Below are 15,057 nucleotides of genomic sequence, written 5' to 3' on the forward strand. Positions count from 1 at the left end.
CTAATACGGGTCAAGGGCGGTCCTGTGTGGGACAAACCAATTTAGCCCAATATACAGAATGTCCCGGCTAATACCGGACAGTTGGCAACCCTACCCATGACCCAAACTACCACCTCAGACCTCATGGCCCTGGGTTGTTGTCCTGAGGAAAATATAAGGAAAACGCACCCCATCCTGCACAGTTGTGGTAAGGATGAGAAATTTGCAGAATAGTGAAGTGCAGAGAATTGTGCTGAATGATGTCACAGGCGTCAGAAGCACATGTAATTTGTGGATGCACTGATTTTATTCAAAACATCCTTGGAGCAACTCGTGCTGAATCACAGAGCATTTACAAAGATGCAGTCAGTCCCTTTGCCCTGCTGTCTTCCTCAGCAACTATCAGCGCGTGGTGTTATTTGACAACTGCACTTTGATCTTCCATTCACCATCTTAACAAACCAGTTATCACACGGTGTTAGAAGAATTCTTAAACGATTATTGATGTGTACCATGTTCCTTGGGAGATGTCAAAGACAGATTCCATTCTATCAGCCTTTATCAGAATCACCTGGTGATTGATAACTCCCTCCGCCCCACAATCCTGCACCATTCTTTCAATGAACATCTCCTGGCAGCTCCATTAACGCTGAAGCAGTTACTAATCTGTCTTCCAAATCAAAGCGTGGATTCTTTGCTGAAGGTGATCATTTCCGTTTCTTCTCCAGCAGTAGAGGGAGTGAACCAAGGTGACTGTCATCCCTGCCTTCACTGTTCTGTTGCATATACCATGGCAGAGTTCCTCATACGGCACTTCACAAGGGACCCTGAAGCCTCCAGACCAATGTTAACTGGACAACCTTCTTCCCCCAGATTCTGAACGTAAACTTGGGCAGAGTCCGTTCACACCACACAGAAGAGGAATTGTGACGATCTGACGGAAGAAGAGGAATTGGGAAATCTTTTGGATCTTCAAGCACGGACAAAGGAGAGATGGCACGAATGTGCACAATTTGGGCAGTGTTTCACACACGCAGGGAACCTCCATGTACACCACCGGACCCACACTGGAGAGAGGCCGTACAAATGTCCAGATTGTGGGGCGGAGCCTTACTTATCTCCATCAGCAGAAAGCTCACAATTGCCTTGAAACATGCCACGTGTACGGGAACGTCTTCAAGGACTCACCAGCTTTAACAGTTCAACTGAGAGTCTGTGTTGAACAATAACACAGAGAAAGGTAATCAATTTTCAGTGTTATTACATTTAATTCTTTCCTTTTGAATTACTTTGCACAATTATTTGTTTTCAACAGTATTAATATTTGCACTTGCTGTATTTCCCTCTTTATGATGATACTTTGTGTGGAGAAGTCTGGGATATATGGGATGGGTCCGTGGTTTCCCACTCCCTGCGTGAACTAGGGGACCAGGGATGGGTATCATTGCCACACTAGTAATTTCAAAGTAATTTCTGATGTAGAGGTCAAATAAGTACTTTGATTCTTTGCTGAAAGTTCTATTTCCTTCTCCAGCAGTAGACAGAGTGACCCAAGGAGACTGTCATCCTGGCCCGCACTGCACTGTTGCATTTATCACAGCGGAGCTCCTTATACGGCACTTAAGGATTCCTGAACGCTCCAGACCAACGACAACTGGAGCAATGTCAATTGCTCCAGATTCACAATGTAAATGTGGGCAGAGTCCATTCACACCATCTGACAGAAGGAGTAGAATTGAAAAACCTGATGATCTTCAAGCGCGAACTAATGAGACGGCATGAACGTGCAAAGTGCTTCACGCGGGCAGAGCACCTCCATCGAACCCACATCGGAGAGGCCATACAAATGTCCTGACTGTGGGAAGAGCTTCACATACACAGGGGTCCACCAAAAAACACAAGCAGATCCACACCGGCCGCATAAATGCACAGACTGGGCAACGTTTCACTAGGCAGGGACCTCCAGTGGATACACACCGGAGAAAGGTTGTTTGAATGCACAGATTGGGAAGTTTCACACGGAAAGATCACCTCCAGTGACGCCAGCGGACCCATAGCAGAGAGGCCCTATAAATGACAGTGGGAAGAATTTCACACAGGGACCCTCCACCTACACCAGTCGATCCATACCGGATAGAGTCCGAACAAATGCAAAGCCTGAATGAAGAGATTCAGAGTCCACGTCCCTCCATCGACACCAGAGGACAAACATGTGATAGCGGCTGCAGGAAGAGTTTCATAGACTGCATGAATATGGAGAAGGTGGGAAGAGCTTTGCAAAAACTTCACATACACAGGGGTCCACCAGAAACGCCAGTGGACCCACAGTGGCCACATAAATGCACAGACTGGGCAACGTTTCACTGAGTGGGGACCTCCAGTGACAGCAGGAGAGGCGCCGTAAAAATGCAGACCGTAGGCAGTGTTTCACTGAGCAGGGACCTCCAGGGGACCCACACTGGCGAGAGGCCGTTTAAACGCACAGACTGGGAAGAGTTTCACACGGATAGATCACCTTCAGCAACGCCAGCGGACCTACACTGGAGAGAAGCTGTACAAATGTTCAGACTGTGGGAAGAGTTTCACAGGCGGAGGGACCTTCCAGTAACACCAACGGACCCACATGGAGAGAGCCATATAATTGCATAGTTTGGAAGAAGAGTATCAGAGTCCAGCTCCCTCCATCAACACCGGAGGACCCACGTGGGATAGCAGCTGTTGGAAGAGTTTCACAGACTGCATGAATGTGGAGAAGGTGGGAAGAGCTTTGCATAGGCAGGAACCGTCCACCAAAGCCAGTGGATCCACACAGAGGCCATACATGTTCAGACTACAGACAGAGCTTTACTTATCTCTATCAGAGAAAAGTAGCCAATTTTTCAACGTTGTTTCATTTAATTCTTTCCTTGAATTACTTTGAGTAATTATTTAAGTTTGAATGTATTAATATTGGCATCTGCTGCATTTACTTCTTTATGATGATACTTTGTGTGGAGAAGTGCGGGGTATAAGGGATGGCTCCATGTTTTCCCACTCCCTGCGTGAATTGAGGACCAAGGACAGGTATCATTGCCGCGTGTCCGACCCTCTCCAGACTGCATCGGGGTCGGGGCTGTTGTAATGCAGTCTGGTTATCACTGAGTTCACAAACACGGTGATTGATAAATCAAACACTATTATTGTTGCGGCAAGTCAGGAGTGACGCAAGGAGACTGTCATCCCTGCCCTCACTGCACTGTTGCATTTACCATGGCGGAGTTCCTTATACGTCACTTAAGAAGGCATCCTGAAGCCTCCAGACCAACGTCAGCTGGACAACCATTTTCCTTCGGTGTGAATCCAGATTTACAACGTAAACGTGGGCAGAGTCCATTCACACCATCTGACAGAAGGAGTGGAATTGGAAAATCTGTTGACCTTCAAACACGAATAAATGAGAGGCGGCATGAATGTGCAGAATGTGGGAAGTGTTTCACGCGGGCAGGGACAGTCCACCGACACCAGCGGATCCACATTGGAGAGACACCATCCAAATGTTCTGACTGTGGCAAGAGCTTCACATACACGGGGGTCCACCAGAAACGCCAGCGGATCCACAGTGGCCACATAAATGCACAGACTGGGCAACGTTTCACTGAGTAGGGACCTCCAGTGACAGCAGTGGATCCACACAGGAGAGGCGCCGTATAAATGCAGACCGTGGGCAGTGTTTCACTGAGCAGTGATCTCCAGTGGACCCACACTGGCGAGAGGCCGTTTAAACGCACGGACTGGGAAGAGTTTCACACGGATAGATCACCTTCAGCGACACCAGCGGACCTACACTGGAGAGAAGCCGTACAAATGTTCAGACTGTGGGAAGAGTTTCACAGGTGGAGGGACCTTCCAGTAACACCAACGGATCCACATGGAGAGAGCCATATAATTGCATAGTTTGGAAGAAGAGTATCAGAGTCCAGCTCCCTTCATCGACACCAGAAGACCCACACGGGATAGCAGCTGTTGGAAGAGTTTCACCGACTGCATGAATGTGGAGAAGGTGGGAAGAGCTTTGCATAGGCAGGAACCATCCACCAAAGCCAGTGGATCCACACAGAGGCTGTACGTTCAGACTACAGACAGAGCTTTACTTATCTCTATCAGAGAAAGATAGCCATTTTTTCTGTGTTGTTTCATTTCATTCTTTCCTTTTGAATTACTTTTGAGTAATTATTTAAGTTTGCAAACTGTATTAATATTGGCATCTGCTGCATTTACTTCTTTATGATGATACTTTGTGTGGAGAAGTGCGGGGTATAAGGGATGGCTCCATGTTTTCCCACTCCCTGCGTGAATTGAGGACCAAGGACAGGTATCATTGCCGCATGTCCGACCCTCTCCAGACTGCATCGGGGTCGGCGCTGTTGTAATGCAGTCTGGTTATCACTGAGTTCCTAAACACGGCGATTGATAAATCAAACACTATTATTGTTGCGGCAAGTCAGGAGTGACGCAAGGAGACTGTCATCCCTGCCCTCACTGCACTGTTGCATTTACCACGGCGGAGTTCCTTATACGTCACTTAAGAAGGCATCCTGAAGCCTTCAGACCAACGTCAACTGGACAACCTTCTTCCTCCGGTGTGAATCCAGATTTACAATGTAAACGTGGGCAGAGTCCATTCACACCATCTGACAGGAGTGGAATTGGAAAATCTGTTGACCTTCAAACACGAATAAATGAGAGACGTCACCCCCATTCTGAAAAAACCTGGTCTCAACCCAGACACCCCAAACAACTTCAGACCAATCTCCAACCTACCATTTCTGTCCAAAGTTTTGGAACGTGCTGTAGCTTCCCAACTCAAATACCACCTCTCTACCAATAACCTGTATGAAACTTTCCAATCCGGATTCCGCTCCAACCACTGTACTGAAACTGCGCTCCTCAAAATCACAAACGACCTTTTCCTCTCCTCCGACGCTGGCAACCTCAACATCCTACTTGACCTCAGCGCCGCCTTTGACACCATAAATCACTCCATTCTCCTCACCCGACTTGAAACCTCCTTTAACATCACCGGCACAGCCCTATCCTGGTTCAAATCTTACCTCTCTGACAGGCACCAGTTCATCTCCATTAACAACTGTAAATCCCCACCGCTCCCCTCCCCCAAGGTGTCCCCCAAGGCTCAGTCCTTGGCCCCCTCCTCTTCATCCTCTACCTGTTCCCCCTTGGTCAATTAATCCGCCGTCATGGTCTCAACTTCCACTGCTTCGCCGATGATATCCAGCTCCTCATCTCCACCAAGTCAATCTCCACCACCACACACTCTACACTGACAAACTGCATCTCTGAAATAAAATCTTGGCTTCAATCAAATTTCCTCAAACTCAACTGCAACAAATCTGAAATCATCATCATTGGTCCAAAAACACTCACCAAATCCACCCAAAACTTCATCCTCAATATTGATGGTCTCCCAGTATCCACCTCCCCTCACATCCGGAATCTTGGAATCATCTTTGATCAAACCCTCTCCTTCGACAAACACATCAAACACATCACAAAGACAGCCTTCTTCCACCTCAAAAACATTGCCCGTCTCCGTCCATCCCTCTCCTTCACAGCTGCAGAAACCCTCATCCACGCCTTCATCACCTCCCGTCTGGACTACTGCAACAGCCTCCTCTATGGCTCATCCTCAAAAATCATCAGTAAACTTCAATACATTCAAAACTCCGCTGCCCGTCTACTCACCCACTCCCCGATCTGTGACCATATCACCCCCGTCCTTTACAAACTCCACTGGCTCCCCATCCCCCAGAGAATCCAATACAAAATCCTCCTCATGACCTACAAAGCCCTCCATAACCTGGCCCCATCCTACCTGACTGACCTCCTCCACAGGCACACTCCCACCTGCACCCTCCGCTCTGCTGCTGCCAATCTCCTGTCCCCCCCATCCGGACCAAACTCAGATCCTGGGGGGACAGGGCTTTCTCCATCGCTGCTCCCACCCTATGGAACTCACAACCCCAAACCGTCAGAGACTCCTCCTCACTCACCACATTCAAAACATCACTGAAGTCTCACCTCTTCAGCATTGCCTTCAACCACTGAAGGTCACCTCACCTTCTGTCTCCTTTCTCAGCACGTTTACCTTTTTATCTATTTATTCACTTCTCTATGTTCTAGAAATCCCTGTAAAGCGTCTTTGAGTGCTTGAAAAGCGCTATATAAATGTAATGCATTATTATTATTATTATTATGAATGTGCAGAATGTGGGAAGTGTTTCACGCGGGCAGGGACAGTCCACCGACACCAGCGGACCCACATTGGAGAGATGCCATCCAAATGTTCTGACTGTGACAAGAGCTTCACATACATGGGGGTCCACCAGAAACGCCAGCGGATCCACAGTGGCCACATAAATGCACAGACTGGGCAACGTTTCACTGAGTAGGGACCTCCAGTGACAGCAGTGGATCCACACAGGAGAGGCGCCGTAAAAATGCAGACCGTGGGCAGTGTTTCACTGACCAGGGACCGCCAGTCGACCTACACTGGCGAGAGGCCGTTTAAACGTACGGACTGGGAAGAGTTTCACATGGATAGATCGCCTTCAGCAACGCCAGCGGACCTACACTGGAGAGAAGCCGTACAAATGTTCAGACTGTGGGAAGAGTTTCACAGGCGGAGGGACCTTCCAGTAACACCAACGGACCCACATGGAGAGAGCCATATAATTGCATAGTTTGGAAGAAGAGTATTAGAGTCCAGCTCCCTCCATCAACACCAGAGGACCCACATGGGATAGCAGCTGTTGGAAGAGTTTCACATATTGCATGAATGTGGAGAAGGTGGGAAGAGCTCTGCATAGGCAGGAACCGTCCACCAAAGCCAGTGGATCCACACAGAGGCCGTACATGTTCAGACTACAGACAGAGCTTTACTTATCTCTATCAGAGAAAGGTAGCCAATTTTTCAGCGTTGTTTCATTTAATTCTTTCCTTTTGAATTACTTTGAGTAATTATTTAAGTTTGAAAACTGTATTAATATTGGCACCTGCTGCATTTACTTCTTTATGATGATACTTTGTGTGGAGAAGTGCGGGGTATAAGGGATGGCTCCATGTTTTCTCACTCCCTGCGTGAATTGAGGACCAAGGACAGGTATCATTGCCGCGTGTCCGACCCTCTCCAGACTGCATCGGGGTCGGGGCTGTTGTAATGCAGTACGGTTATCACTGAGTTCCTAAACAGGGTGATTGATAAATCAAAGACTATTATTGTTGCGGCAAGTCAGGAGTGACCCAAGTAGACTGTCATCCCTACCCTCACTGTACTTTTGCATTTATCACGGCGGAGTTCCTTATACGTCACTTAAGAAGGCATCCTGAAGCCTCCAGACCAACGTCAACTGGACAACCTTCTTCCTCCGGTGTGAATCCAGATTTACAATGTAAACATGAGCAGAGTTCATTCACACCATCTGACAGGAGTGGAATTGGAAAATCTGGTCATCTTCAAGCACGAATAAATGAGAGACGACATGAATGTGCAGAATGTGGGAAGTGTTTCACGTGGGCAGGGACAGTCCACCGACACCAGCGGACCCACATTGGAGACGCCATCCAAATGTTTTGACTGTGGCAAGAGCTTCACATACACGGGGGTCCACCAGAAACGCCAGCGGATCCACAGTGGCCACATAAATGCACTGACTGGGCAACGTTTCACTGAGTAGGGACCTCCAGTGACAGCAGTGGATCCACACAGGAGAGGCGCCGTACAAATGCAGACCGTGGGCAGTGTTTCACCGAGCAGGGACCGCCGGTGGACCCACACTGGAGAGAAGCCGTACAAATGTTCAGACTGTGGAAAGTTTCACAGGGGCAGGGACCTTTCAGTAACACCAACGGACCCACATGGAGAGAGCCATTTAAATGCATAGTTTGGAAGAAGAGTATCAGAGTCCAGCTCCCTCCATCGACACCAGAGGACCCACATGGGATAGCAGCTGTTGGAAGAGTTTCACAGACTGCATGAATGTGGAGAAGGTGTCCGACCCTCTCGAGACTGCATCGGCGTCGGGGCTGCTGTAATGCAGTCTGGTTGTCACAGAGTTCATAAACACGGCGATCGATAAATCAAACACTATTATTGTTGCGGCAAGTCAGGAGTGACCCAAGGTGACTGTCATCCCTGCCCTCACTGCACTGTTGCATTTACCATGGTGGGGTCCCTTATACGGCACTTAAGAAGGCATCCTGAAGCCTCCAGACCAACGTCAGCTGGACAACCTTCTTCCTCCAGCATAAACCAGATTTACAATGCATACGTGGGCAGTTCACACCATCTTTCGGAAGGAAGGCGTTTGCATGATGTGGAGGAGGTGGGAAGAGCTTTGCATGATGATCTTCAAGTATGCACAGAGGTGAGTTGGGCCGAATGGCCCATTTTTATATGACCATGAAATTTGAACTGTTTTTTTCTCCACAAGATGTTGCCTGACAGGTTGGGTTTTCCCATTATTTCCTGTCATTATTTCTTTGTTCTATCTTTATCTTTAATCATTGCCCAGCCCTGAGTTGACTTGCTTCAGGTGTAGGTCCTCCCCAGCTTACGAACACACCAAAGTACAGCCCGTAGACATGAGCGAGTGTTTGGGAGACGGCTGGATGGATTTACCTGCTAATGCGGGGCTGTGGGCATCTTCTGCCGAATGGGAACTCTGTTCACCGCAGCATGTTCCGGTTGGGAACAGTTCAAAGGAAGGGAACCCTGCTGCAACCGGGAGACGTCCCGTACAGTCTCCATCTCGACTTTTTGATGCATCTAATGTATGTGTTCTGTCCCAGGCCATATCTGGGCTTCCAACACAACACCATGTCTCCCAGTCACAACTGGTGCTCTGATTTTCAGTCTGCAAGTTTTAAACATAACAGTTTCAGCACAATCTTACCGTACGCCCAATTAACACATGTTGTACTTGCCTTATCTTTCGCAAGGTATCATCAATCTTTACAACAATCTTCCCTTATAGCAACAATAGAAACACAGACAGGCCCACAATGTCAGTGCCGAGTTTCAAGTTGAACATGACCCCTAATCCTCCATTCCCAGCATTCCTATGTGCCTTTCAAAAGCCTCTTAAACGCGACAATTGCATCTGCTTCCATTACCACCCCTGGCAGTGTGTTCCACACACCCACCTCTCTGTGTGATAAAAATCTTTCCCTGCACATCTCCTTTAAATTTATCTCTTTTGACTTTTAAATTACACCCTCCAGTCTTTGACAATTCCACCTTGAGAAAAGGTTTCTGACTGTCTACTCCAGACCTCCCAACATTTGATTTTAAAAATTCATAATTTTGATGTCAAAAATTCTGAATTTTACATCAAAATTCATAATATGGTGCGTAATGCAACTTTTCAGCAAAAAAGTATGCACGCCAAATGCGCGTACACATTGCGCTACATTCATATGTGAAAAACGACTATTATTTCCAACAGTGTGTAGTTCTTGGACTACATGTACAATGTCTGGCCTATCATGAGTATATTCTGCTATTTATAGAAAGGTTATTGAACAGAGGTGCTTTTTGCTTTTTCCTTACACATCCCAATTCCCTTGGTATTGCAGAACATTTGGATAACAGTAACAGGATCGTTCCGAGTCAGCATGGATTTACGAAGGGGAAATCATGCTTGACTAAATTTCTGCAATTTGTTGAGGATGTAACTAGGAAAATGGACAAGGGAGAGCCAGTGGATGTAGTGTACCTGGACTTTCAGAAAGCCTTTGATAAGGTCCTACATAGGAGATTAAAGTGCAAGATTAGAACACATGGTATTGGGGGTAGGGTGCTGACATGGATAGAAAATTGGTTGGCAGACAGGAAACAAAGAGTAGGGATTAACGGGTCCCTTTCAGAATGGCAGGCGGTGACTAGTGGGGTACCGCAAAGCTCCGTGCTGGGACCGCAGCTATTTACAATATACATTAACGACTTAGATAACGAGATTAAAAGTAACATTAGCAAATTTCCGGATGACACAAAGCTGGGTGGCAGTGGGAACTGTGAGGAGGATGCTATGAGGATGCAGGGTGACTTGGACAGGTTGGGTGAGTGGGCAGATGCATGGCAGATGTAGTTCAATGTGGATAAATGTGAGGTTATCCACTCTGGTGGTAAGAACAGGAAGGCAGATTATTATCTGAATGGTGTCAAGTTGGGAAATGGGGAAGTACAAAGAGATCTGGGTGTCCTTTTCATCAGTCACTTAAAGTAAGCATGCAGGTACAGCAAGCAGTGAAGAAAGCTAATGGCATGCTGGCTTTTATGATAAGAGGAGTTGAGTGTAGGAGCAAAGAGGTCCTTCTGCAGTTGTACAGGGCCCTAGTGCGACCGCACCTGGAGTACTGTGTGCAGTTTTGGTCTCCAAATTTGAGGAAGGATATTCTTGCTATTGAGGGTGTGCAGCGTAGGTTTACTAGGTTAATTCCCGGAATGGCAGGACTGTCGTATGTTGAAAGACTGGAGCAACTGGGCTTGTATACACTGGATTTTAGAAGGATGAGAGGGGATCTTATTGAAACATAAGATTATTAAGGAATTGGACATTCTAGAGGCAGGAAACATGTTCCTAATGTTGGGGGGAGTCCAGAACCAGGGGCCACAGTTTCAGAATAAGGGGTAGACCATTTAGAACAGAGATGAGGAAAAACCTTTTCACTCAAGAGTTGTAAATCTGTGGAATTCTCTGCCTCAGAATACAGTGGAGGCCAATTCTCTGGGTGCTTTCAAGAGAGAGCTAGATAGAGCTCTTAATGATAGCGGAGTCATAGAGTCATAGAGTCCTACAGCACAGAAAGAGGCCTTCGGCCCATCGTGTCCGTGCCGCCCGTTACCAAACACAGTCTAATTTTAATTCAATTTTCCCGCATTTCGACTGTAGCCCTGAATGTTGTAGCATTTCAAGTGCCCATCCAAATGCCTCTTAAACGTTGTGAGTGTTCCCGCCTCCACCACCACCCCAGGCAGTGAGTTCCAGACTCCAACCACCCTCTGGCTGAAAAAGTTCTTCTCACATACCCCCGAAACCTCCCTCCCCTTACCCTGTATCTATGTCCCCTCGTTGTTGAACCTTCCACCAGTGGAAGAAGTTCCCCGCCATCTACCTTATCTATGCCCCTCATGATCTTGTACACCTCGATCATGTCCCCTCTCAGCCTTCTCTGCTCCAGGGAAAACAACCCCAGTCTGCTCAGTCTCTCCTCATAGCCGAGGCCCTTCATCCCTGGCAGCATCTTGGTGAATCTCCTCTGCACCCTCTCCAATGCTATCACATCCTTTCTATAATGTGGTGACCAGAACTGTACACAATACTCCAGCTGTGGCCTCACCAGTGTTCTGTACAATTCCATCATAACCCCCCTACTTTTATATTCGATGCCCCGGCTAATGAAGGCCAGTAACCCATATGCCTTTTTGACCACCCTGTCCACCTGTCCTGCTGCCTTTAAGGACTTGTGTACCTGTATTCCAAGGTCCCTCTGTACCCCCGTCTTCCCTAGGGTCCTTCCATTCATGGTGTACTCCCTCTCCAAGTTATTCCTGCCAAAGTGCATCACCTCGCACTTTTCAGAATTAAATTCCATCTGCCACTGCTCCGCCCATCTGACCATCTGATCTATATCTTCCTACAGCTTGCAGATCCCTTCCTCGCCATTCACCACCCCCCCTAACTTTGTCATCTGCAAACTTGCTGATCATGCCCTGCACGTTGACATCCAGATCATTAATGTAGATTACAAACAGCAAGGGACCCAACACCGATCCCAGTGGGTATGGGGAGAGGGCAGGAACGGGGTACTGATTGTGTATGATCAGCCATGATCACATTGAATGGAGGTGCTCGCTCGAAGGGTCGAATGGCCTACTCCTGCACCTATTGTCTATTGTATTGAATAAAAGAACAATGGTCATAAAATGTATGACTAAGTTATGAAGAACGAGTTGATATACGCGACTCGACTAAGCATACGGAAGTACTTGTTGAAGTAAATTAGTACTTTAACTGATAATCAGCCCAAAAACCTGGTAATTGGCTTTTCTGCTGTGTTTTATATTTTAACCCCGTCTAAATTATTTAATATAGTTCTATAATCTTGCACTTAAATTTAATATTTAATCATTACAGTTCTACCACTGATTTTCTGGCACTCTTGGTTCCAGAGCTTTGCTGGTTTATCCAGCTGGCCTAGGAAGTCGGCTATTTGGATAGATGTGCTGGCTCCAGCTGGGCTGGAGTTCCAGAGCCACGGCCGCAGGTTGCAAATTCAACCCACCGATCGGCCATGGAAGTCCCGATGAGGTCGAGATTGGCTGCCTTGCCCAGCCTTGATGCCACATTTTCAGGGAGACTGCCAGGGCAGGGGGGGGGGGGGGGGGGGGGGGTGTTTCGTGGAACCCCTAGCGGCCGATTTAACAAATTGTAATTACCGACTGTTTTGCGGAAAAATATGAGGCGAAATTGGAATGGTAGAAATGAAATAAGAAAGCGGAAACTTTCCACCAAATTCAGAAGGGTTGGGAGGGCTGCTACTCTATTTATGCCTCTCATAATTTGATTTACTTCTATCAGGCCTCCCCACATTCTCTGACACTCCAGGAAAAACAATCCAAGGCTTTCCAATCTCTCCTTATCACTGATACCCATTAATCCAGGCAGCGTACCAATACTGAAACAATATAACAATAAAACAATATTAAAACAATATAACAATATTAAAAGAGTCTGAAGAAGGGTCTCGACCCGAAACGTCACACATTCCTTCTCTCCTAGGATGCTGCCTGACCTGCTGAGTTACTCCAGCATTTTGTGAAATAAATACCTTCGATTTGTTCCAGCATCTGCAGTTTAGATTTTTTTTAGAGATACAGCGTGGAAACAGGCCCTTCGGCCCACCGAGTCCGCGCCGACCAGCGATCCCCGCATATTAACACTATCCTACACACACTGGGGACAATTTTTTTAACATTTTACCCAGCCAATTAACCTACATACCTGTACGTCTTTGGAGTGATTTTCTTACAATATTAAAACACGAAGAGATACTGGCAATATTTTACTTAAGCCACATCCTATTCATCACACTGACTAACTTATTAGAGATTGGTGCAAATATTAAGGAGACACCTTCCAGAAGATGACAGGTGACACGTTGCATTGCATTGCATTGCATTTTGCGAAAAGTCAATTTATTACCAAACATTTTTTTTTTATACTGTTGGATAAATTTTAACAAAATTACCTTTCCTAATGTTGTACTGTCTGCTAATTTACTGATCAGGGCAGGTGGAATGAAGTCTTATCCCGAAGAGGTAGAACTTTTCCATTGAAACACTTACCAGGTACTTGAATCCTGGTAGATTACAGTCAGTGCCACACGTCTGATTGCCTTTGATTCGGTGGTGGCAGCTCATAGTCACTAGAGCAAAGAACCGCAGGTGCTGAAAGCCTGAGATAAATAGAAAAGAAAATGCACGCGAATGCTTCACTGCCAAACTGTTGCTGTGTGTGAGAGAGAGAGATTAAACTGCGGCAGAGGGGTTTGCAGGCCGCGCTGCGGGAGGACATGTTGGGCCTCGACCTTTCCCGGCGGCCACTTCACTGCAGCAGGTGGCAGGGTGGGCCTGGCGTCAGCGCGCATGCGCCCCACCACCGGCTCCCTCTCTTGGGCAGTGCGCATGCGCCGTTCTCCGCGTTCGCCCCCCCCTCTCAGGCAGTGCGCCTGCGCCGCTCTCCGCCCTCGGCCCCGCCCCCCGCTACGCCTACTACGGCAGCAGCCGCGCCCCCCCCCCCACCCACCTCCACCGGTTCTCTCGGGCAGTGCGCCTGCGCCGCTCTCGGCCCCCGACCGCGGCAGCAGCCACACCCTCCCCCCACCGCCTCTCTCAGGCAGTGCGCCTGCGCCGCTCACCGCGCTCGGCGGCGGGAAAGCGAGGATTAGCGGGAGACTCGCGACGGCTTTTGGCGCCTTTTCAGGCCGAGGGCTCGAGCTGCCCACGTGACCCGCGCTCTGGTTGGAGCCGCTCCGCTGACGTGAGGCGCCGCCAACAGCCCGGGCTATAAATAGCGGGAGAGCGTCGAGGAAAGAGAGAGGAATCTTCTAGCACCTTTGGTGGCGAGGGTCGCCATCCGTGTCACCAAAGATACTAGAGGAACAAGATAGACCACTAGACCCTAAAAACCATAGCACGTCACGGTGCCATTTTAGTAGGCAGAAACTTGCAGCAACATTTAAAAAGAGAAATAACAAAAATCTGTGAATTGATAGATGAGATATATTCTGCATTTTTATGGTATCATCACACATACTGTTCCCTCACAACACTGATTACACTGCGAGAGGCAGAGCGAACGGCGGGTTTTGGCCACTAAAATGGCGGCCGTTTCGCTCCTTTGCGTACTACACTTCAGTAGAAGCGATTTCGATGGAGTGGTCCATTTTGATCCTCTAGTATCTGGTTCTCACTCCCAAATAAGGGGCAAAAGGTGGCGTCTGCCCCACATAACCTAACCCAGCCAGCGGCCATGTGCTCCCGCTCCACCAATGGTGGCCGCTTGGGCCTCCAGGCCCACAGTGTCCGGGCCTATAGAGTCCGGGCCTACAGTGTCCGGGCCTACAGTGTCCAGGCCTAATGCGGGACAAACCAATTTAGCCCAATGTACAGGATGTCCCGGCTAATATGGGACAGTTGGCAACCCTACTCTCTCTCCCCCAATCTCTCTCTCTCCCCATCTCACTCTCCCCAATCTCTCTCTCCCCCCAATCTCCTCTCTCTCTCTCCCCCCAATCTCCCCCTCTCTCTCTCTTCCCCCCCAATCTCCCCCTCTCTCTGTCTCTCCCCCCCCAATCTCCCCCTCTCTCTCACTCTCCCCCCCCAATCTCCCACTTGTTTTTACTTTGAAATGCAATAACTGAGGCTTGAAACTGGTAATTTTGTGTGTAATTTTTCACAAAAAAAAATGTTGACCCCCGTTATACGCCTCACGCAAGCGTCGGCTCTTTTCCTCTTTTTCT

General features: G+C 48.1%; 1 protein-coding gene across 1 annotated transcript; it reads right to left on the reverse strand.

Annotated features, from left to right (window-relative positions):
* Positions 1-288: 288 nt before the first annotated feature.
* LOC144609541 (uncharacterized) lies at positions 289-14,006 on the reverse strand. Its single transcript, XM_078428044.1, has 4 exons — positions 13,954-14,006; positions 13,382-13,491; positions 8,654-8,888; positions 289-1,192 (listed from the first exon to the last, which is right to left on the reverse strand). The coding sequence occupies exons 2-4, from the start codon at positions 13,454-13,456 to the stop codon at positions 1,173-1,175; spliced, it is 330 nt and encodes a 109-aa protein (XP_078284170.1). The 5' UTR covers positions 13,457-13,491; positions 13,954-14,006; the 3' UTR covers positions 289-1,172.
* Between the last annotated feature and the right edge of the window lie 1,051 nt (positions 14,007-15,057).

This window comes from Rhinoraja longicauda, chromosome 34 (genome assembly GCF_053455715.1).
Source record: "Rhinoraja longicauda isolate Sanriku21f chromosome 34, sRhiLon1.1, whole genome shotgun sequence".
NCBI classification, from domain to species: domain Eukaryota; kingdom Metazoa; phylum Chordata; class Chondrichthyes; order Rajiformes; family Arhynchobatidae; genus Rhinoraja; species Rhinoraja longicauda.

Bases quoted from the DNA above. Each gene is read 5' to 3' on its own strand.
- LOC144609541 (XM_078428044.1), bottom strand. From the start codon at position 13,456: ATGAGCTGCCACCACCGAATCAAAGGCAATCAGACGTGTGGCACTGAC. The intron at 8,889-13,381 runs GTAAGTGTTTCA...TAAAACTTGCAG, and splicing joins TACCAGGATTCAAGTACCTG to ACTGAAAATCAGAGCACCAG. The intron at 1,193-8,653 runs GTAAATCCATCC...TGTTCAACACAG, and splicing joins CCACAGCCCCGCATTAGCAG to ACTCTCAGTTGAACTGTTAA.